Source organism: Hemicordylus capensis, chromosome 2 (genome assembly GCF_027244095.1).
Source record: "Hemicordylus capensis ecotype Gifberg chromosome 2, rHemCap1.1.pri, whole genome shotgun sequence".
Classification (NCBI taxonomy): Eukaryota; Metazoa; Chordata; class Lepidosauria; order Squamata; family Cordylidae; genus Hemicordylus; species Hemicordylus capensis.
Window position 1 is genome coordinate 24,493,953 of NC_069658.1, and position 23,806 is coordinate 24,517,758.

Consider the following 23,806-nt stretch of genomic DNA (forward strand, 5'->3'; position numbering starts at 1 on the left):
CAATTGTGACAATTGTCCCCTGTGGACTAGGCAAAGAAGGTCCTTTCAAAGTGATAATTCTCTTATATTTAGCGGGGGGGGCAACTGGTTTTGTCCAGTGACTGTTGCTGGTGTCTCCCTTGTGTTTCTTAGATTGTGAGCTCTTTGACAACAAGGAATCATCTTCTTATTCTATGTAAACTGCTTTGAGAACTTCTGCTGAATTTTTATCTGCACTGTATATCTGTTGAGTTTTAACGTTTTAACTTGCAATTTTAAATCTGGTTTTAACTTGCTCTTCTTTTTAATTATTTGTTTTACAGTAATCCCTCCACGGTTTTAAGTATCCGGAACTAGGAAATTGTGGCAGGTCTTGCCAACCGCGTCCCGAGTATTCATGGTTTGGTGACGTTTGGGGGCAATTTGGGGTGGTGGTTGTTTTTGGGGTGGGTTTTTTTTTTTTGCAATTTCCGGGAGTCAGGGGGTGATTTCTGGGGGACAGGGGTGATTTTGGAGGTTCAGGGTGATTTTTCAGGTGTGAGGGAGTGAATTTGGAGCTCGGGGTGGTTTTAAGGGGTTACGGAGTGATTTCCCCCCTATTTTTAACTGTATTTTGCTGTCTTTTCATGACTGTGATTCCCCTAATCTACCGCATATTCGCCAACCACGAGGTTTTCCCGGAACAGAACCAGTGTTCCCTCTAACAGGGATTCCCAGATATTGTTGACTACAACTCCCAGAATCTCCTGCTACAATGGCTTTTGCTTGGGGATTATGGGAGTTGTAGTCAACGACATCTGGGAATCCCTGTTAGAGGAAACACTGAACTTAACCCTTGCAGTTGGAAGAGGGACAACTGTATATTGTGTTTATATTGTGTCTGTTTTTGCTGATTTTGTGAGCTGCCCCAGGCAGTTGTGTATTGGAGGGATGGGGCCTAATATGGTGAGCACCTAGGCAACAGGCTCAGAGAGGCTCTTTACTGAGGGGCAGCTATCCTACCACTTGGCAAAGAACTGCTCTGATGGTGGCAGGCAGCAAGGTGAGGCGGCAGAGGGAATACTCAGAACCAGTGTTCCCTCTAACAGAGATTCCCAGATGTTGCTGACTACAGCTTCCAGAATCCTCAGCTGCAATAGCTTTTGCTTGGGGATTATGGGAGTTGCAGTCAACAACATCTGGGAATCCCTGCTACGGGGAACACTGACCAGGAGTGGTGATGGAAGGGGCATAGGGAGCTGGCCAGTGGCTGAAGGTCAAAGTCCTGCCAGCGGCTCCTCCCCCCTGTGATTTTGAATCGCCTCGTTTCTGATTTTTGCCTCCTCACGATTAAACAAACCACTGACTGGGGGAACTCTGCCACACCCCCTGCTGGCCACGCTCCTGCATCTAACATCAAATACAGGGGGTGTGGCCACTGGCCCAGGAGAGGGTCCATTCTGACCCTTTCCCCATCCTCCTCATTCAGCATTACATTGACATGTTGACTGGCTCGGCTTTCCCCCCCAGCCTAGCCAGCATTTCAGGGAAACACCAGCTGGGGAGGAGAGGGGCACACCTCACGCTCCCAGCTGGCAAGCACTTCATTCACTGGCTGGGCGCGGGAGGGGGCAAGATGGTGCCCTGGCCAAGGGTGAGGTGGTGCCTTGCTGGCCTCCCAGACCCTGGCGGCCGAGGGACAGTCGTCCCCGCTTGCTCCATTGTTCCCACACCCCTGGGTGATGGTCAGTCAGCCACATAGCACTACTCTCTGGAAATCAATGTGTGTACAAAGTCCAGTGTGTTCCAGATGAATGATAGAAACTCGAAGCAATTCAGCGAAAGACAGAGTGAGGTTCCAAACTTAATGACTGGATCAGACCAAGGGCAATTCACTCATGGAATCAGCCAGCAATGCAGGCAGCAGCCCTGTAGGTGACCGCCTTTCCATCTCCAGCGAAGAGGGCCTGTGGGCCTAATACACTAACTGGAGGAGACCCGCAGATGAAGACAAGCCATGTGGGGGAGCCCTGAGCCAATTCGGTATGTTGCCAACTGTTACTCATATAATACTTATAGGGAAAAGAATAATTGCTCTAGCTGTTATAATTTTCCTTTAAAAGTACTTTAAAGCTAGCTAAAAACTGAAATCCTGGATGGAGACTGAAATCTCATTCCCATTGGCTGATGCAATTGAGCCAGCTACTGTTGTTTTTCACTGATCAATTCAAATCTGCTGTTCCTTCTGCAGGCTGCAAAAATCTGGCCTTGACACTGTAGGCCTTTGGTGGATGAGGAGGTAACAACCCTGCTTTGGGTGGGATATTGGGGGCCATTGAGGAACTATCTTTTTCTCTACATCATCTCTAGTGATCTGGGGAGGTGGGAGCAGAAGGCAGGAAGTAGCATCTGTGCAGAGGGGGAGTTAATAGGTTAGACCAAGCTTGCTCAATTTAGCCCTCCCCCCCAGCTGTTGGACTACCATAATCCCCAGTCACAGTGGCCAATATTCAGGGATTATGGGAGATGTAGGCCAACATTTGCAGGAAGGCCAAAGTTGAGCAGCCCTGGAGTTAGACTGAATGAAAGGCCATTGGAAATGACATTGATGTGTTTAGAAAACCAAAGAAACTCCAGTTTACTTAGAAAACCTCATCTTAACTTAAAGTAACCCCAGCCCAGCTCAGGGACATCACTGCCTCTCATGACTGGCGTCATTATCTCTCTCCAGCTAAAATGTATCTGTGAAACTTGCTAAGACAGCTAAGCTTCCCAGGCCAGGAAACAGGATTTAACCAAATAAGGAGTAATCACCAGATGAACAATGAATCATTCACATGTGTACTAGATACTAAGACCACCATTTTATTGCCACGTACACTGTGTCTAGGGTGTCAGCATCATTCAGATTGTTTGTATAAATGTAAGATGCACCTGTAACCAAACTGTAATCAGTTGAGAGCGTTAGCCTATTGATTACCTATTGCTAAACTGCAGTAGCAATAAAGCCTCTAAATGATTCCCACTTAGTCTGTTTGATTGACTAAGAGGTGGACCCAGGGATGAACCATATTCACATCAACATTTCCGGAGTCTCTCCTGTGTCCCTAAAGGGGAAAAACCCTGAATTGGGAGGGCCAAGAATATGAGGATACAAGCAGAGCAGGAGGGGGCTGTCTAAGACTATAGAGAGAGTGAAGCACCTTTTACGTGTGTGTAAACCCTTTTGGCACTTCAGCTGGGGCTCAAGTGAAATCAGGCACACCTGCGGCACTACTTAAATTTAGGTAGGGATCAGTGTTCCCTCTAACAGGGATTCCCAGATGTTGTTGACTACAACTCCCAGAATCCCCAAACAAAAGCCATTGCAGCTGGGGATTCTGGGAGTTGTAGTCAACAACATCTGGGAATCCATGTTAGAGGGGGAAATGGTAGGGATCCCCCTCCCTGCCCCCGTTAACTGTAGGATGCCTTTCCCCCATACACTTAGGATTAAATGGATTCGGGGTGGGGGGGCTACCTAGCTTTAAGTAGTGCCACAGGTGTGACTGGTTTCTCTTGCGCCCCAGCTGAAGTACCATCAAACCAGGGTTTCCATCCCCACCCCACTCCCACAGACAAGTAAAAGGTGCTTCACTCTGCCCACATTCTTAGCTGGCCCTCTCCTGCTTTGCTCCTATCTTCATCTTTTTTACTTCCTTTAGGAACATGAGAGAGACTCAGGAAACACAGCTTCCATCCAGAGGTGCTCTTACCCCTGGACTTCCGGGCCAAAGTCCAGGGCCTCCACACTCCCTGGGAGCCCCCAAATCCCTCTTGGTCTGTCCCAGGTGGTGTGGTCATGTTAAAAATGTGTTTAAAATACTGTGGGGTGGAGGGATCCAAAAGCCTTTTGGTCCAGGCTCCAAAATTACCTAGGTGCACCTCTGCTTCCATTGCCTTTCTGCCTAACCTAGCAACACCCCTCTGCACAGACACTGTTCCCTGCCTCCTGCCCTCTCCACCCCCCCTCTCAGGATTACTCGAGATGGTAGCAGGGAATGAGGTTGCCCCCCAGTAGCCCACCCAAATCAGGGCTGCAACCTCCACACCCATCTAAGGCAGTGGTTCCCAACCTGGGTTCCTCCAGATGTTGCTGAACTACAACTTCCATCATTCCTAGCTATACTTTATTGTGGCCTGGGGTGATGGGAGTTGTAGTTCAGCTACATCTGGAGGAACCCAGGTTGGGAACCACTGATCTAAGGGCCGTACAGGAAGTCCCCAACTTAAAATGGGTTGGCTTCCAAAAATTCGTTTGTGAGTCAGATATTAATAATGCATGTCGTTCCCAAGCGATATGACTTGTTTGTAAATGCGGGCTGACATTTGTAAGTTGGGAACTTCCTTACTTTATTATGTTGTGGAGCTTTGTTTGTAAGTACTGGTGTTTGTAGTGTTAAGGTAAGATTTTTGAAGCCTGCAAAAGGATAGCAGATTGATAAGTGAGAAGTAAAATAGCCGGAATAACAAGCTCACCTCTTCTCAGTTTTCATCTGGGATAAGAATGAGAAGATACAGGGCCTGGCTCCAGCGGATGCTGTGCTTTGCTTAGGCATTTGACAGATGCCAGGGTTAGCAAAGAAACCGCTGGTCCAATGCTGCCCACCGCAAAGTGAGACAATTCTGAGTTTGTGTTTCCCCTGTTTCCAGGTTAAGAGAGCTGGCTGAGTGTGCCTTGCACAAATCCTGGAGTCAACACTTTCTCGACCCCCCAAATCTTAGAGTCAACACTTCCTTGTCTCAGCTGTGAGAGCTGGGGCAATCAAAGCAGAAAGCTGGGAGGAGAAAAACAAGAGGAAACAACAGTCTGATGACTTTCCTTTTCAGTGTGTCCCTGGATGCCATTTGTTGGGGGTGGGGGGCTATCAGCAGCAATTAGTCATGGTAGCTAAATAGAACCTCCATGTTCAGAAGCAGTTTGCCTCAGAATACCAGCTGATGGGAGACCATACTTGGGGAGCGGGGGCTACTGCTTTCCTGTCCTGTTTGTGGGCTTCCTAGAAGCATCTGGTGGGTCACATGGGGAAATGGGATCCTGTCCCCAGTCCAGCAGCAGAGCTCTTCTTACGTTCCTGTGCAAAGGAAGGTCCAGATAGGGGAGGCACAGGTAGTTCCATGGAGGTAAAATAACTCAGGGAAGAGTTATTCAGGCTGGAAGGAAGAAGCAGAATTTCTAGAAACAGTTAAAGCCTTCCACTGAGGAGAACGGCCAAAAAAAAAAGGCAGGGAAATTGACAGCGCTTAACCAGCATGGTTAAGTCATCAGGTCTGTTTTTAGTTTAATCCTCTGCGTATATACTAATTACCTATAATGCTATGTGGGAAACCACAGGGAGAAGAACATTATGTACCTATTAAAGTTCAAAAAGAAATACTACCCTTTATTGTACAGTGCCATTTTTGTTCTCTCAGAGATGGATTCTGCTTGGGAGTTTGTTTCTATAGCTACTGGTAGTTTCTATGAGTTCCTTTGTCTCTGCTTGATTCTTACATTAGACCCACCTGCTTTCCATCTGTAGTAGTAGTCTTGATATTTGTAATGCAGAAGAGTAAGAAGAAAGAATGTAATCATTCAGCACGTTTTCAGCTGCTTTGCACAGAATACATAGGGTTGCCAGCTAGGGACGTTTATAGAGGGCATGCAACTATTTGGGGGACCAAATGACTTTTTTTGCATGAGGAGGAATAGAGACTATTTTGGGGACCAAACAACTTCTGCATCTGTTGTGGTGTCTGAACTTCTGGGGAGCAGCTGGAACATTTTGTTTGCCCAGAACACGTTGCTCTCATGAGCAGCTTCTCTTCTTTTGTCTCTTTCCCCTACTGGCCATCCATCCGATGGGTAAGCGAGAGTGGAGGTTCTGCTTCAGTGGCAGGTTGCTGAGCTACGTGATGCAGGACCACGGATAGGTGGGTCCAGTAGGTAAAAGCTCGCTTCCTTCATGCATTGGAAGTGGTGGCTACAGTGAGAAGTTAGCAGGTAGCCAACTAACTTTACTCAGTTGTCACTTACCCCTGCTGAGTAAAAAGGCACCTTTTAAAGTGGTGAATCTCTTCTATTTATCATGCGGAGAGCAGCTGGCCCTATCCAGCCCCAGCACAGCATCTATTCAGTGGCTGATGCTGGTGTCACTGTGTGTTTCTTTTTAGATTGTGAGCCCGCTGGGGACAGGGGAGCATCTTATTATTTATTTTTTTCCTTGAAAACCACTGTAGAGCCTTCTGTTGAAAAGTGGTATATACATGTTTGCAGTCGAGAACAGCAAGCGAGTAGGAGACCGTGCATGCCCCAGCTGGCTGTCCTGCCTTGAACCCAGAGGTGAAGTTGCTGGCCTTTCTGGGAAAGCAGGCTGAGTGACTTGTGGGGGAGGAGGACAGTCTCTCTGTGTGGTAAACCTAACCAGGAGGTATGACTTTACAGTTAAGAAGCTGGTGCCTTGAGAACTCTGTACCTAGACTGAGCAGACATAGAGCTCACTTGGTCATCAGCATCACAGTGGTGAGCTGTATTTATTCTCCAATTTTATCAGAATATGCTGATATAAAAATAATACCAATAAACTTTGTTTATCAAATTTGTAGACTGACTGCCCCAAACTTCCGTCTCTGGGCAGTTTACAGCAACACAGAGCAAATTAAAACAGAAATGAAAACCTTAAAACAGTTTAAAACCACAGTCAAATTTAAAAGGTTGGCTGAGAAAATGAGTCTTTGGGGACTTTTAAAAAGTTGTCAGAGATGGGGAGGGGAGGCTCTTATTTCAGCAGGGAGCGCATTCCAGAGTATCAGGGCTGCAACAGAGAATGCCCATCCCTGTGAAACCACCAGAGGAGCTGGTGACAACTGCAGAGGTTCGAACCTCTCCAGATGATCTCAATGGGCGTTGGGGCTCATAGTGAAGAAGACGTTCGCTTAAATACCCAGAGACTAAACTGTTTAGGGCTTTATAGGTTATAACCAGCACCTTGTATTTTGCCCAGAAACTTATTGGTAGCTAGTGTTGTTCTTCTAGTATAGGAATAAAATGCTCTTTCCAAGATGACCCAGAGACTAACCTGGCTGCCACATTCTGTACCAATTGCAGTTGCAGGGAGTAACAGCAGGAGAGAGGGCATGCCCTCAACTCCTCCCTGTGGCTTCCAGTGGCATCTGGTGGGCCACTGTGTGAAACAGGATGCTGGACTAGATGGGACCTGGGCCTGATCCAGCAGGGCTGTTCTTATGTTCTTAAGCAATTTTTGGACTGTGTACAAAGGCAGCCCCACACAGAGTGCATAGTAGTCAAGTCTTGAGGTTACCAGCACATGTACCACTGTTCTGAAATCGTTTATCTCGAGAAACCGATGCAGCTGGTGAATCAGCCAAAGCTGATAAAAAGGACCTCTTGCCACCACCTCAACCTGAGACATCAGGGAGAGGTTTGGATCTGGAAGCACTCCTTGACTGCGTACCTGTTCCTTCTGGGGAAGTATGACCCCATCCAGAACTGGCAGATCAAAATTGTCTCCTGAGTTCTGACCTTACACAATAAGTACCTCCGTCTTATTTGGATTCAGTCTCAGTTCATTATCCTTCATCCAGCCCATCACTGCCTCCAGACAGGCATTTATGAATATGAATCTAATGAATATTTATATACCACTTTTCAACAAAAGTTCCTAGAGTGCTTTACATAGATATAAATAATGTAGCCTCCTTTACATTTAAAGAGGTTATGCCTTCTCCGGATGATGTTGACATGGATATATAGATTTGGGTGTCATCAGCATACTGAAAGCAATATCCTGATGACCTCTCCCAGCAGTTTCATGTAGATGTTAAAAAGCACTGGAAACAGTATGGAGCCCTGGGGGATGCCATACAAAAGTTCGGATTTTGAAGAGCAACAGTCACCTAGGGACACCATCTGGAATCTGGCCAAAAGGTAGGAGTAGAACCACAGCAAAGCAGTGCCTCCCACCCCAACTCCCTCAGACGCTCCAGAAGCATACTATGGTCGATAGTATCAAAAGCCGCTGAGAGGTCTAAAAAGACCAACAGAGTCACATTCCCGATGTCAATTCCTAATTGGAGATCATCCATCAGGCTGACCAAGGCAGTCTCCACCCCATAGCCCGCTCAAAAGCCAATTTGAAATTGATCTAAATAATCAGTTTCCTCCAAGATTATCTGAAGCTGGGAAGCCACCACCCTCTCAATTACCTTGCCCAGCCATGGAAAGTTGGAGACAGGTCTATAGTTGCTTAACTCTGAGGGATCCAATGAAGGCTTCCTCAGAAGAGGTCTAATGATTGCCTCCTTAAGACAGGGAGGCATCCTGCCCTTCCTCAGAGAAGCATTTATAATAACTACCAGGCCTTCTACAACAACCTCCTGCTAGATAGTATAAGCCATGTCAGACAAGGGTCAAGAGAACAAGTGGTAGACCACACCATTCCAAGCAGCTTGTCCACATCCTCAGGAGTCACAAACTAAAACTGATCCAGCCTAGCCACATAAGAGGAGTTGCTGGACACCTCCACATCAGACACTGCAGTCATTGTGGGGTCTGAGTCTAAGTCGGCCCAAATACGAGAGTTTTTATCCACAAAGAACTTATTAAGAACATCACAGTGGGTGTTGGTTCCAAATTCTGATTCAAGGGAGAAGGGGCATGTACTAGCCCCCTCCAACCCTGAACACCTCCACTGGATGTGAGCTTACAGATGCAATATGGGCAGAAAAGAATCACTTCTTTGCCACACATAATGCCTGAGCATAGGTCTTCAAATGCACTCTATGTTGTAATCTGTTGGATTAGAGTCAAGTCTTTCTCTGCTTGCGCTCCAGTCATTTTCCTTGCTGCTTCAACTCCCGTTGTTTTTCTGTATTCCAGGGGACCAGTTTTGAAGAGGGCCAGTGAGTTTGCCTGGTGTCCTGGTGAGTTTGGTGTTCCAATTTTCCACCAGGGCATCAACAGGATCACTGGCCAACACTAAATCCTTCCAAGTCTTCTTGGAATCCTATTGGATGCAATAACCTCGGGTATACCATCCTAATAGGCCCCTCAACTCTGCAGAGATGGGGCATGCTTATGAGATGGTGGTCTCATCCAGATGGTGTTCTGTCCATGACAATGGGGAAATCACAGGAGTCCCCATCCATGGAACACTACCCTGATCAAAGTGAAAGACCAGATCAAGTGTGTGACCAGCAATGTCCATCGGTCCTGAGATTGCTTGGGATAGGTTCCTAGTAGTCATGGCCACTATGGATTCCTGAGCTGCCCTACAAAATTGGTCCCACTGTGAACATTGACGTCCCACACCCCACCACCACCACAAGCCTGGGAGACTCCAACACTAAGGCTAAGACCAGGTCCATTAGCTCAGTTAGGGACTCGGTTGGGCAGTGGGGTAGTCGGTACACCAACAGAGGTCCCAGTCTATCCCCGATTCCCAAATGTAAGTACACACATTCAATATGATCAGATACTTCAACAGGTATCCTGATAAGACCACAGCCATTTCCTCCTGCTAATGTCCCCTCACTTGCTCCTCAACACAATACCCTGGAGGGAGAAGCCGGGACCAGACTGCACCACTAGCCCCCCCCAACCAAGACTCTGTAATACATACCAGGTTGGCCCTTTCATCCGTAACCAGATCATGGATGATTTCTAATTTATTCTGGACCAACCAAGCATTACAAAGGAGCAAGGCAAGGCTCTGTGGGTTGTTGACACTGTTCTCCAAGGTCAAAGAACTGGCAGGACAGCTGGAAGGGGAAGCAGCTATTAGATTTCTGATTTTCCTTCCCCTGTAATGGCCTGCTAACTTGCCAAGTCAAATTTTATTCAAAGTGGAGACCTTTTGTGTGTGTGAGAAGAGTCTTCTATTTCCACTTTTTGTGTGTGAAGGATATTGACTTTTTTCATCATCTGGACCTGGCAACCCAGTGTACATCAAATTCCAGACCCAGTTATTTAATTTCAAAAGGAGAGTGAGAGAATCTGTCACAGTGCAAAAACGATGGCCCAGTCTGGTACAAAAACTTGTATTAGACCGTCTTTTTGTTAACCACATATCCCACACCCACAGTCTCAGCACTGAGGGGACATAGCTTCTAGTAAGTTTAAGATGCCAGATAGGTGAGATCTGCCCGCCCTGCATCGGTGCAATTGCACCGCATTGGTGCAACTGCCTGCCTGCCTACCCTGAGTTGTGGTTTGTTCTGTCTGTTTGTTTTGGTGGAGTCAGCGTGGTGTAGTGGCTAGAGTGCGGGACTAGGACCGGGGGAGACCTGAGTAAAAATCCCCATTCAGCCATGAAACTAGCTGGGTGACTCTGGGCCAGTCACTTCTCTCTCAGCCTAACCTACTTCACAGGGTTGTTGTGGGGAGAAACTTAAGTATGTAGTACACTGCTCTGGGCTCCTTGGAGGAAGAGCGGGATATAAAATGTAAATAATAATAATAATTAGTTGCTGTTTGGGTGAGAAATGGACAGGGGCAGCTCAGCTCTCTCTCTCTCTGTGCACTCTGCTTGTTAACCCCATAGGGAACAACTACGAACAATGATTCGGGGTCCCCATTGTTCCCTATGGCTCATGAATTGTTCCCTATGATTCGTGAACTTTTTGCAAATTTCTGATTTGATTCATCTGGCCAGCTAGTCTGACAAATCAATTCAATTTTTTGCTATTTGATTTGAGATTGAATAGAAAAAATGATTTGTGCACACCCCTGCTCTCTTTCTGATTCAAACCCCCCACCCCCCAACTATAACAGTGGGATAATAGTACTGGCCTGCTTCCTGTGGTTTATTTAATTTTATAGCCCACTCTGAGTGACTTGCATATTGTTCCCATTTTCAACCTAACGTACTTCACAGGGTTGTTGTGAGGATAAAATGAGTGGTAAGAACTGTGCACACAGCCCTGAGCTCCTTGGAGGAGGGGTAGGATTAAAAGATAACTTCGCTTTTTAATGGGATAAAATCATGTGCTGACAAATTTATTTATTTGGCACTTCAGTCCTTCTCTGGGATTCTAATAGATTAAATTGCTCTGAATAAAGTCCTGGTTCTTGCTCCCTGGATTTGCAGCCTTTCTTTCTATGGTGTTTTGAAAAATCTAGACATAGGCTGTGTATTTTTGGTGCATTTCTAATATCACTAGCTTTGTTGTAAATCTCTATTTTTGGTGCATTTCTATTATCATCCACAAAATATTTTTCCAAAGTGGTCTTTAATAAATGTTCAATTAAAAATGAGCAAATACTTAAGCACATTCATGACAACAAATACAGAAGAGTTTCATACTATAGGGTCAATATATTGTTCATTAGAATTAATTGTGAGGGGTTTTTTACGCATGCCAAAACATTGCTAACATACTTCAAGAAATGAAAACTTTTCCTGGTGCAACCTAAATTAGGCCTACATTTAAAAAATTATATACATGTAGATCCACAACTTTAAGTCAAATGATTAAGCTAAGCCCAGTAATCATAACAATTTCAAGAAAACTAAATCAGTTTTAAGCCAGTCAGTTAAGCTTGACAGAGGAGCCTTTCCAGATGGCTGTTTATGCCCCCTTGATTGCTGAGTCCTGCAGGCAATGTGGCTGGAGGGCCATATCATGTATTTCCTGCATTTTGTTCGTAATTAGCTCTGTTATCCAAGAGAGAGCTGCACCTTTCTAATGACTTGAATGCAGATGGTGAAAGATTCCATGAGTTGTAGGACTAGTGTGTGAACAGACTGTGCACAAATTGTAGAGGTGTGGTTATCTGTATTAGTGGTGATGCAGGAGCGGGTTGGCTCACCACCCCACGAATCCCCACTTCTACGTCTGTGCAATTATATACAGATTCCTTTTCTGGTGCATGACCCATTGAGGTGTTTTTCATTGATCCTCAGCTATCTGACACCCGCCTGCCCCCTTTTAAGGTGCTCTGGCAACACAGCACCTTCCCAGCCACTCCCACCCACACAGGGGTGCAAGTTTGCAACCACAGGCAGCTGAAGGCTTTTAAAATACTGTAGCAAGAGGGCAGCATGGCAGCCACTGTTTATTAATTACAATCCAATGTCCAGATAACATTACAGAAACACATTGTATTCCTCCACACTGTGGATTCTCTAATGTAGGGTTTCTTAACCTTGGGCCCCCAGATGTTGTTGGACTACAACTCCCAGAATCCCCAGCCACAAAGGCCATGTCTGGGGATTCTGGAAGTTGTAGTCCAACAACATCTGGGGGGCCAAGGTTAGGAAACCCTGCTCTAATGAGCATGTATGCAAACATGTACCCATGGAGCTATAGGCTTTAAAAACAACAACAACAACAACAACAAATTCATAGAAGAAGAGTGGCATGACAGCACAGGGTAATAACTAAAAAAAAAAAGAATTGTAATCACTGTCTTGACATTTTTATATTTCCACTCATTTTGTTTTTGGTTGTCTGTAGAACTGATAGAAATAGTGGGCTGGAAGCGGAAAGGAGAGCAGGCAAGGAACAGGCGAGAGAGAGGCCAGATATTGAGAGGAGAGAGAAGCCTCAGGGGAACAATGACTCAAAGATTCACAGTGCGTTGATGGGGAATTGTGGGAGGAAATTAGGTGCATTGTAGACAACCGGCACTAACTCTACATAGAATTAATCACAGAAGTCCACTGAATCGCCTCCATTTTACTCTTCTGTTTGGAAATACTCCTAGTTGTAAACCAAGCAGAAAATTAAAATCAGTACTTTACCCATGATTAGTATGGAAGGGGAAAATCTAACCTATTATTAGTCCTACAATGAAGTGTTATGCACAGGCTAGCAATTAATTCCAAAATTCAGAGATCATGTTGTAAATTGTCTGACCTATTCAAATGGCCGTTGTAGTGATGAGCAAGCAAAAGAGAATACTCTAATTAACATTTAAAAGATTGGATGCTAATGCTAACTTTAGCACCGGTCCTAGAGACATTTGCTCAATTCCAGCAATAGGTAATTGTGCACAGAAGCCACCCGCTCCCATATGCAGATTCCTATGCTGATGAATGCAGTACTGCGTGCACACTAGATGTGGATGCACACCTGAAGTTGTTGTTGTTGTTGTTGTTATGGCTGTGGAGTTCCAAACCACACATGAAGCTCCACACACAATGATTTTTCCATTCATCATTTCAAAGAAGGAAGCAGATCCAGTGGATCCATATGCTTAGGGCATTCTGTGTATGCCACACATCCATGTGGGCGAAATGTTGCTTAGAGATCTCTGAATTAGGGCAAAAGGCTGTAATCATCTTACCAAACTATCTTGAAAAGAATTTCAGTAACTGCTCAAGTACCAGTAGCATGAGGGCTACAGCAAGGCAGTGTGATTAAAAATGAGAAAAAGGAGGATATACCAATTCATGCCTAACTTTCTTTGCATACTCCATTGATACCAAAGGCCCTGCAATTTCATCCTGTTGTTACCATGTTGCTCCATAGAACAGAGAAACAGAAATAGCAATCTCTGCCTGGAAATTAATGTTTTTGGTCTACTTGGTCTCAAAAAGGAGAAACCCTGCAAAAGTGGAAAAGCGCTGATGATCTCCATGCAGTGCCCCGTTTCCCATCCGCAGCCAAACTTCATCTCCCTTGAGAAGTTTAAGCACTGCGCTGTTGCTTGATGAGTCTGTTTTTCCTTTCGACTCATAGCTGCAAATGAAGATTTTACAAAAAGATAAGCAATGACCTTAAACTGTTTCTAAGATATGTACCTTGTTAGGCTAAACAAATACCACCACCACCCAGGGGCGTAGCTAGGGGAAAGGGGGCCCGTGTTCACCCCTTTCCCCGGTGGCCCCTCGGAATGAAGGAAATAATGAAGAAAATAGGGAGGGGTGGAGCTTAGGGGCCCTCAGGAGTTGGGGGCCCGGGTTCTTTGAACCCATCCGCTCAATTATAGCTACACCCCTGCCACCACCCTCCACCAGGCAAACAGGGAACTGAAACTCCTGTGATGGTGGTGGTGTGGTTGCAAGGGGAAATGTGGTGATTGAGGAAATGGTCAAGAATTGCTTCTTCCCTTGCTGCGGCTTCCCTGCAGATCATGCTCCACCTGGCACTAATTTGCAACTGGGAAGTATCAGGTTGAGAGTATATCAATGTCACTTGTCCAGTCATATGTTGTTCTAGCCCCCATTTCATTTAAAAAATAACACAGTCAAGCCAAATTAGTAGGAAAATGTCATTCTGCAAAAGGCTTGTAAATTTACAAAGACCACAAACGTCAACCAACGTACCTATATAAGCTAAACACTGTATTGCCATTGTGCATTAAGTAAACATATACTTCCTCCACATCCTCGTGCTTCATCATATTGAAGGTGAAGAAATACACTCCTGAAAAAGGATCATTTTATTTTATTACATTCTTTTATTTTATTAAATTGTGCTTACAAAATAGAGGAACTGGGACAATCCCTTTGATGCAGCTCTTGTAAGCATCCATTCCTCCCCACCACCCTCAATTTTCAACTTGCATGTGATGTGAAATTTACTTCCTATGGAAATCAGTGACAAAACAGCTGTTGGTGTTAAAGGATGAGGACTGTACATAGGAACATAGGAAGCTGCCATATACCAAGACCATCGGTCCCTCTAGCTCAGTATTGTCTACACTGACTGATAGCAGATTCTCCAAGGTTACAAGCAGGAGTTTCTCTCAGCCCTGTCTTGGAGATGCCATGGAGGGAACGTGGAACCTTCTTCATGGAAGCATGCAGGTGCTCTTCCCAGAATGGCTCTATATCTTACACACATGTAATCTCCCATTCATATGCAACCAGGGTGGGCCCTGCTTCAGGGGCGTATCTAGGGTAGGGCAGACAGGGCATGTGCCCCGGGCACCACTTGAAGGGGGGCGCCATTTTTTGAAATTAAAAATTTTTTTAAATGGCCGCTGAAAAGAAAATGGCCACTGTGCATGCTCAAATGGCCTCTGTGAGGCCCTAGGCTATGCCAGGCCTCGCAGAGGCCATTTGAGCATGCATGGTGGCCATTTTGTTTTTAGCAGCCATTAAAAAAAAATTTAAAAAATGGCCACTGCACATGCTCAAATGGTCCCTGCGAAGCCCTAGAGGCCATCGGGGGAGGGGGAACCTTTGCAGACCCCCACCCACCCACAGCCTTTAGGAAGCCCCCCGAAGGGGCTACAGGTTTAAAAAAATTAAAATTTTATATAAGTCACTGTACACATATTCAGTTTGGCACTATGTACAGAGAATCAGGGCTTGTGAATACTGAGCTGAAGCTTATGAGCTAGGATTGTATTCATTTGCTTTTAATTTGCTTCTTGTAATAAGTGAGTTAAATGTGATGTCTTAATAATATGGCTATTAATGGTAAGTTTGTCTTTGAATCAGTGTGAAATCCTTAGTATTAAGGCCCACTGGGAGTTTCTTGCTCTCTTTCTCTCATTTTAACTGTCTTTCTGAAAGACTAGAATATATTCCAAGCAGTGACACAGTTTACTCTGCATATCCTTTAATTATTTACAGAGTATCTAGGAAAAGTCAAATTCTCCATTTATTTTTAAAATGTATGTAATAGTGATGCTACAATGCATAGTAGAGAATTAGACAGGCACTTCTGTTTAGTTTCCCAAGTACACCTCCACATAGTATTTGGGTATTTCATGAGCCCCAGCATACTGAAATTTGTCGTTTTCCATCATTTTTTGGTATGGCTACATCCACTGCTAAATAGTTTTTGAAATATTAAAAGATTAACGAGCTTGACTTGTATTTTTCAGCTGATATTATGGTAAAGTTATCTGAAAGATGGGTGTCAGATGTTTGGACGGGGTGCAATTTCAGTGCTTGCCCTAGGCGCTATTTTCCCTAGATACGCCACTGCCCTGCTTAGCAAAGGAGACAAGTCATGCTTGCTACCACAAAACCAGCTCTCCTCCAGTCTTGCTACCACAAGACTGTACCAATAATGCATTGTGACCTCAGAGTTACTGTAGGTCTCCCCCTGCATTTTATTTGAAATTTCAAGAGCACTCTCACAAATCATTCCCCATCTATAAATGTAATATATAAAGGGTTCAGTGTCCAGTTAAAAGAAAACTCTAGTATTACATGCAAACTCGATTTCGATTCCCTACCTAATCCCTTTACCTTTTGAAACCCCAGTCTTTGACCCTGAAGATGTACCTATTTTCCCAGGCTTTTAACTGAAACCAGTTTGTAAAAATTTTAATGTGTTTTTACCTATTATGTTTTTTATGTTTTTATGTATTTTAAATGTTTTATATTTTATATTATGTTTTAATTCTGTACACCGCCTAGAGATTTCTATATTAGGCGGTATATAAATTCAATCAATCAATCAAGGTCTGAACTCTGAAAATTCAAATATTTGAATCAAATTCAAAATTCAAAATTAAGTGCACATCCGCAAATCTACCTAATTTATTAATGAGCACAGAATTTGGGTTGCTTTCAGGATTTTTGTTTATTTATTTATTTTATAGCAAATACATGGCATGTACTCAGCCCAATCTAAATGTAAGACCAACTGAGTACGAGAGAACTTTCTCCCAACAAAGGATACAAACAATTTCAGCCTTAATCAAACCAGTCTTACCAGCCTGGCTCCCATCTCTGCTACCTGACTTACCGTTCACTGGAGCTCCAAATCGGCCAGTCATGACATCAAAAAAATTTCCAGCATTGGTTTCAACACTGCTGAAGATTATTCCACTGTTCTGATTACTGAAGTGTGTTGCCATTGAAGCCATGAATGCAACCTATACAAATATAGTTTAGTTTAAACTGCAGCTACCAATCAGGAAAAAGACAAATAGGAAGACCTGGTTGGAACCATTATATTACATATGGAAGCTCTTCTCACGATCAGTGAGAAGAGCTTCTTCCAGGTCTTCCGGGAGAAGAGCTTCTTCTGGGTCTGAACCCTTCTTCTGGGTTTTTTTAAAAAAAGCTGACGAAACTGACAGAGTTCCTGTTACTGCACCTCAGTTGAGCTAATTCCCCCCACTCAACACAAACACCATAGCCAGAGCGTATAACCAAGAGTTCCATTGCAGTTCTGGTAACATTCCCTCCCTGACTTGCAAGGGTGGGGGAACACTGCCGTTTTCATCAATGCATTTAAAATGACTGCACACATGCACACACACAAACACTGATGTGCACCTGGTGAAACTGAAAAGACTTTCCTCTGACTTCTGCATGAACATGGAGCAGCCTCCTAGTAAAACTGACACAACTTGTCACAGTTTCACTGGGTTTTCCCAACTTGCTGAGGTGAGGGGAACATTTGGTCAGGTTCACTGTGGCTTTTTAAATTTTTTTTTTTAATAGTGGGCAGACGCTGCTGAGGCTACAGAGGGCTGGGAAGCTGGGATTACACATAATCAGTACATCCTTGGCCTTACTCCTTTAAAGTAAAGTAAAGTTGTGCCATTGAGTTGGTGTCGATTCCTGGTGACCACAGAGCCCTGTGGTTGTCTTTGGTAGCATACAGGAGGGGTTTACCAGTGCCTCCTCCCGCACAGTATGAGATGATGCCTTTCAGCATCTTCCTATATCACTGCTGCCCGATATAGGTGTTTCTCATAGTCTAGGAAACATACCAGCGAGGATTCAAACCAGCAACCTCTTGCTCCCTAGGCAAGTTACTTCCCCTATGTGCCATTAGGAGGCTGACCTGCTCATTTACAACATGTGAAATAATAATGCTGCAATTGGTTCACACCTAGATGGAGTGAAATGTGAAAAATACTAAATAAATAAATAAATTTGTGGTGCAAGTTTTGAAAAATGTGACCAAATAAGCACTTAAAATTGTGACAGACCAACTGTTCTCAAAAATAATGCTTGCAGAAGGAGATGAAAAGAAGCCACTGTAGCTGCAGGTGCCTGATTCCAAAAACATGGAAATGCAGTGGTTTGAGATGAACATCGCCTGAATCTTTGAGTATTAATGAGTTAGCAAATGGTGCCAATATTGGAGAAAAAGGCTAGTTCTGTGTTTGGGAAACAAAAGAATGCTGCTGCTTACAGGTCTGTTAGGGAATGTCAGAAGTAGTTGAGAAAAATCTGATAGTTTATTTTATTTATTTATTTATTCAATTTCTATACTACCCTTCCAAAAATGTCCCAGGGCAGTTTACACAGAGAAATAATAAATAAATAAGATAGATCCCTGTCCTCAAAGGGCTCACAATCTAAAGGAAACATAAGATAGACACCAGCAACAGTCACTGGAGGTACTGTGCTGGGGGTAGATAGGGCTAGTTACTCTCCCCCTGCTAAATAAAAGAGAACCACCACATTAAAAGGTGCCTCTTTGCCAAGTTAGCAGGGGTTGTAAAGCTAAAGTGTGTTGAGTCGGTTTCAACTCCTGGTGACCACAGAGCCTTGTGGTTGTCTTTGGTAGAATATTATTATCTATATATTTAATTCTCATAGACGTGCCTCTGTGGGGATGCATTCCGGCAACCCAGCAGATTGGCTGGGCGGCGGACGCACCTGACTGGCTGAGGCGCAGACCAATGGCAGTGGCGGGCCCGGCCGTAGCCGTGGAGGGCGGTGGCGGTGGTCCCAGCCACAGAGGCCAGCAGTGGCCAGTGGTGGTGGGTCTGGCCCGGCCGGCCACAGAGGTGGCAGTGGGCCCGGCCTGGCCGTGCGGGCCAGAGGCAGCGGCGGGCCCAGCTGCGGAGGACAGAGGTGGTGGTGGGCCTGACTCGGCCATGGAAGCCAGAGGCGGCAGCAGGCCCGGCCGTAGAGGACAGAGGTGGCGGCGGGTTCGGCCTTGGAGGACAGAGGTGGCGGTGGGCCCGGCCCAGCTGGCTGCGGAGGACAGAGGCAGCTGCGGGCCCAGCTGCAGAGGACAGAGGCGGCAGTGGGCCCGCCCGGCTGTGGAGGCAAAGCCCAGGAGGGGGGAAAGAAAGTGGGGGGGGCAGAAGTGGCGGTGGGGAGGAGAGTCGGCTGGGCCTGGAAGCAGAGACTAGGGCAGAAGGAGGGGGGGAGATGTAACCACCGGCCCCAAAGAACGCACAGGTGTTCTGTGGGGGGGGTCAGCTAATTGTTGTTGTTGTTGTTGTTAATTCGATTTCTATACCACCCTTCCAAAAATGGCTCAGGGCAGTTTACACAGAGAAATAACAAACAAATAAGATGGGACCCTGTCCCCAAAGGGCTCACATTCTAAAAAGAAACATAAGATAGACACCAGCAACAGTCAATGGAGGTACTGTGCTGGGGGTGGATAGGGCCAGTTACTCTCTCCCTGCTAAATAAAGAGAATCACCACATTAAAAGGTGGCTCTTTGCCAAGTTAGCAGGGGGGATTTACCATTGCCTCCTCCCGTGCAGTATGAGATGATGCCTTTCAGCATCTTCCTGTATTGCTGCTGCCCAATATAAGTGTTTCCCAGACTATGGGAAACATAGCAGCGGGGAATTGAACTGGCAACCTCTGGCTTGATTATTATTATTTCCCCGTTGCACCATTAGGTGCCAGTCTGATAGTATTGTGGTATAATCAGGATTGTGGAAAATGGTGCCTATATCTTTAAATCCTTCGGGGCTGTAGTTGAGATTGTTGGAAGTTAAAGGACTTTGCGCTGTCTCTTTGTCTCAGACAGTGGAGGACAGACTAGTAAGTCAGAGGGCTAGAGGGTCAAGACATTGGTCATCACTTCTCCACTGCTCTGATGCTATCCCTTTGATATGTAGATTGCTAATCTCAGGGACTAACTTCCTTTCTCTCCCTCTTTTCCCTACCTGCCCTTCTACCTTGCAACATGGCAAGCCTCTCTCCCTGCACCATATGTGCAGAGAGGATGCAGAATCCATCTGCATCCAGCTAGATAGATAGATTAGAGATCCTAACTCCTCACTTTCCTATCTAGAATGGAGTTCTTTAATAAATGCCTTATATATTGATTTGAAACTATGAATTGGCTCCAAGTTACTTTACTCTCAGCATACACGCATGCCTAACTAAATCCGCTGTGTTGTGCCTCTGTGCACTCTGCTATAATGAGAAAGGGATTCTCTCACCACAGAGAATTTCCAACAGAGATTGTACCCACTGCACCTCTTGCCCCTTTGGTCTCGCTTATCTTTCCCCATTTACTGTGGAGTGCAATCAGAGCTTTGCGGGTCACAGCAGGTCAGAACAGAAGGCGAGTGAGATACCCAAGACACCTGGAGCTTTCCCAGACGGGCTACTTTACAGTGGCAGGAAGTGCCTATAGTTAAGCCATTTTGAGCACTGCACCAAAATGCTACTTTTTGGGGACACACATCATGCACAGTAAGTGCAAATCATCAGGCGCAAAGCGAAATAATGCCATTGGCTGTCTGAATGGCACGTTCTGTCACCATCCTGATGCCACTGTAAATGGTTCCCTTTAATGAAATCCGCAGCCTAAGTGAAGCAAAACCACATTCAATCACCATTTGGAAAAGTTCCTGGCAGAGAAAAAAGATTAGGTGTAGCAGCTGCAGCCTCACATGGTGCCTTGGAGCATTTAAAAGTAGAAGCACCATCTCCAGGCTAGAACTTGACAATCCTAGGTGTAATTTTGGAAGCGCCATTTCAGAATAGGTCTTAGCTTGCTTCCTTGTATCATTAGGAGTCACTTCTCTGTGAAAACCTCAGTACACCTGGCTGTGTTGTGCCTCTGTGCAGTCTGCTATAATGAAAAAGGGTTTCTCTTACCAGAGAGAATTCCCAACATTAATGAGGAGACCTTTAGTGTCTTGCAATGATTTCTATTCCTGCTTGGGAGTTTAATGTTCTCTAAAATATTTGTGTTAGATATTATTTTGAGTTAGATATAATTTATAGTTATTAATTTAAATAAATCATAAACAAGAAAATATTTTCATCTTTTGCGGAATTGTCCACAGTGTGTATGTTGTAGGTAGTTCTTTTGTCTTCATATATTTGTCTGAAGTGTTTGTATAAAGAGAAGGGAGAGTTTGCAAGACTTTAGACTGGGGCTTGAGTCAACAAAATCCCCTAATATTATACCCCTTATTCATTTCCTATTGCTAACTAGAAGGATGGACTACATATGCAAGTGTATAGAGGAGGACTCGTTACTCACGGATCCAGAATCCGCAATTTTGTGTATCCGTGGTCAGGTAATTGGCACCTGACCTCGGTATATGCGAGCGGGGAAAGACAGCTAAAAGAGGGTTAATTCTGCAGATTGGGGGTGGCTGGAACTGACCTCTAAGGTCAGAGGAAAGCCAGAAAGCAGAGCCTGTAAAGTGATCTGAAAATTCAGGGAAGTTTATACGGCTGCAACTGGTCCTTAAAGTATTCTGGTCTCAGGCCGTATCATGCTTTAAAGGTTCAAAGCAGTACTTTCCATTGGGCTTGGAAGCACACGGCTGACCAGTTCAGCAATTGGTATTCTGCTTTCAAACCATCATGCACTCATAAGCATTCTTACAGTGGCGTTCTCTACCCACTGAAGCTTTAAGGAGCTCAGGTTGTGTAGCTTCACCCACCGCCATACTGATGTCTTACAAAATAGAGTTACACCTGCAAATATCTGCTTAGTCAGGCTTTTAGTTTATAGTTTTAAAGATTTGAGTTTTAGAGGTTTTTATCTCTATTTTAAACTGTTTTAATTGTGTTTTGTGTTTTTAGATTGTCAACTGCCCAGGGACTTGCGTATGGGGCGGTATAAAAATGTGTTAAATAAAAAAAATGTGAACAAGATGGTGTGTGATGAAATACGCATCCTCCAAGGGAACACAAGCATTTTAACAAACATTTTAACAAATAAAATGTGTTAAATAATAAATATGGCAATAGCATGTATTTTAAATTATGGATTTACATATCCATTTAATATAAAACTATATGTTATCTGAACCAACTACTGATTTTCTAGAGGAGACCCTTCCATTGTGAAAACTAAAGCTTATTCTCAGGATTGTTTACCTGCAGTTCTGGAGGAATGCCCGGGTAACCCTTCTCTCCTTTTGGTCCATGCTGACCCCGATCTCCTCTTGGTCCCAAATCTCCCTTGTCTCCTTTGTCACCTTTCAATCCTTCAGTACCAGGAGCTCCATTATTTCCATTGTTTCCATGGTTTCCTTAAAATGATCAAGAAACTGTTTGCTCAGTATGAAGACTCAGCATGAGAAGAATTGCTCAAGCACTGGCTACTGTATTTCACCCAACTTAATTCCCTACTCTTGTCTGAAATGATTTGACTGCAATCCTCCTCAGGTTGCAAGTTCAGCAGACCTTAGTGGCTTGCGGAGTGCAGGTTTTATTTGCAAAATAAGGCCTATTCTGAATTTCTTAGAACAGTAGATAAGGTACAGAAGAGGAGGCTGCGTGAGTCGATTGCATGTATAGGGCCCAAGGGAAAGGGAATACCCATAAACAAAACCAATATCACTGCAGGGATCCACAAATTTCGGATTAGCTCACCAGCCAGTTATTATTTGTGGTAGGGATGTGCATGACCTGGTTCAGAGGTCCAGGGGTTCGGATGGTTCAGCGGTGGGGGGAGGTTACCTTTAAGGAGCAGGGAGGGTGCTCTTACCCACCCACCCCTGCCCCATTTCCCCCGCTGGTGCTGTGCCCAAAATCACTGTGTGGGCAGCAGCATACTTTCTTGCCTCCCCAGTTAGCATCAGACTGGATGTGGCTGGTGTGCATGCGCACCTCACGCATGTGCACCGATCACTTCCAGTCTGATGCTGACCGAGGCAGCAAGAAGGTACGCTGCTGCCCCACGCAGCGATTTGGGGCACAGTGCCGGTGGGGAAAATATGGTGGGGGGGAGAGACTAACCTCCCTGCTCCTTAAAAGTAGCTCACCCCCACCGAACCATCCACCCGGTGGCCTTGCACATCCCTAATTTGTGGTTGCCACCAATCCCCTCTCTCCCCTCAGATCTTTTTCTGGCACACAGGCAGAAGGCTTAGGAGAGAAGTGAGTTTTCCGTCCTTTGCACTGGGATATGGAGATAGCAAGAAAGAGTCAGAGCTCTCTCCTGCTGCTCAGAAACGATTCCTGCTCATGCTTACCTTCTCAAAAATGGCAGTGGAAGTAAGACCTCTGGTGAGGAGAGCTGTGTGGTGCTGGGTAGGGATGTGCTAGGTAGGATGGTGCTGAGTAGTATGGTGCTGGGTAGGAACCGGTTCGGTTTGAGGATTCAGCCTTGGACCACTCAGCGTCCCGTCCAGTCTGAGGTCGAACCGAACCTTCCAGACTGCTTTGGGCCCAGTTCAAAAGGTGGTAGAGGACGTTATAATTTTGTTTAAAAATTATTTACTTACCACTGCCAAGAGCTGTGGCGGTCTTGGTGGGTGCTGCTGTGGCCATGGGGGGGGGTCTCTGGTGGCTCCCCCTCCCCTGCCAGCCTCCCATTTCAGCCCTGTTTGCATGCACAGTGGCCTTTTTTTTTTTTTTTTTTGGCTGCCATGCATTCACAGAGGCCATTCACATGGCCCAGGTCATGACCCGGTCACGCAAATGGCCTGTGTGTGGCAGCAAAAAAATGTCTGCCACACACACAGACAGGGCCAAAATGAAAGGGGACCAGGCATGTTTGGTTTGGGCACCCTCGAAATGGGCCCGAACTGGTTCTAATTAGAACCCGACCGGGGTTGGCTCGAGGGTGCCAAAACCAAACATGCCCGGGCCACTCTGAATCCGGTCCAAATTCGAACCGAACTGGGCAAAACAGTTTTGTGCACAGCCCTAATGCTGGGGGTCCTGCTCGCCAGACGGCTGCTGGCAAGCTGGCAAGTGGATTTGTAGAGACCTG

At 45.3% G+C, this 23,806-nt stretch overlaps 1 protein-coding gene and 1 long non-coding RNA gene across 17 annotated transcripts in view; one reads left to right on the forward strand and one right to left on the reverse strand.

Moving 5' to 3' along the window:
* Positions 1–465: 465 nt before the first annotated feature.
* Positions 466–5,377, forward strand: LOC128346228 (uncharacterized). Its single transcript, XR_008316852.1, has 2 exons — positions 466–2,001; positions 4,651–5,377. It is a non-coding gene; the product is annotated as an uncharacterized LOC128346228 (long non-coding RNA).
* A 6,641-nt stretch (positions 5,378–12,018) lies between these two features.
* Positions 12,019–23,806, reverse strand: part of C1QTNF3 (C1q and TNF related 3) — a 100,116-nt gene continuing 88,328 nt past the window's right edge. For all 16 annotated transcript variants that reach the window (XM_053295070.1, XM_053295068.1, XM_053295069.1 and 13 more), the window contains 4 exons: positions 21,964–22,118; positions 16,651–16,780; positions 14,268–14,367; positions 12,019–13,680 (listed from right to left, as the gene is read on the reverse strand). In XM_053295070.1, the coding sequence (XP_053151045.1) occupies positions 13,521–13,680; positions 14,268–14,367; positions 16,651–16,780; positions 21,964–22,118 (545 nt within the window). In that variant the 3' untranslated portion in view covers positions 12,019–13,520. The remainder of the gene's footprint in view (positions 13,681–14,267; positions 14,368–16,650; positions 16,781–21,963; positions 22,119–23,806) is intronic.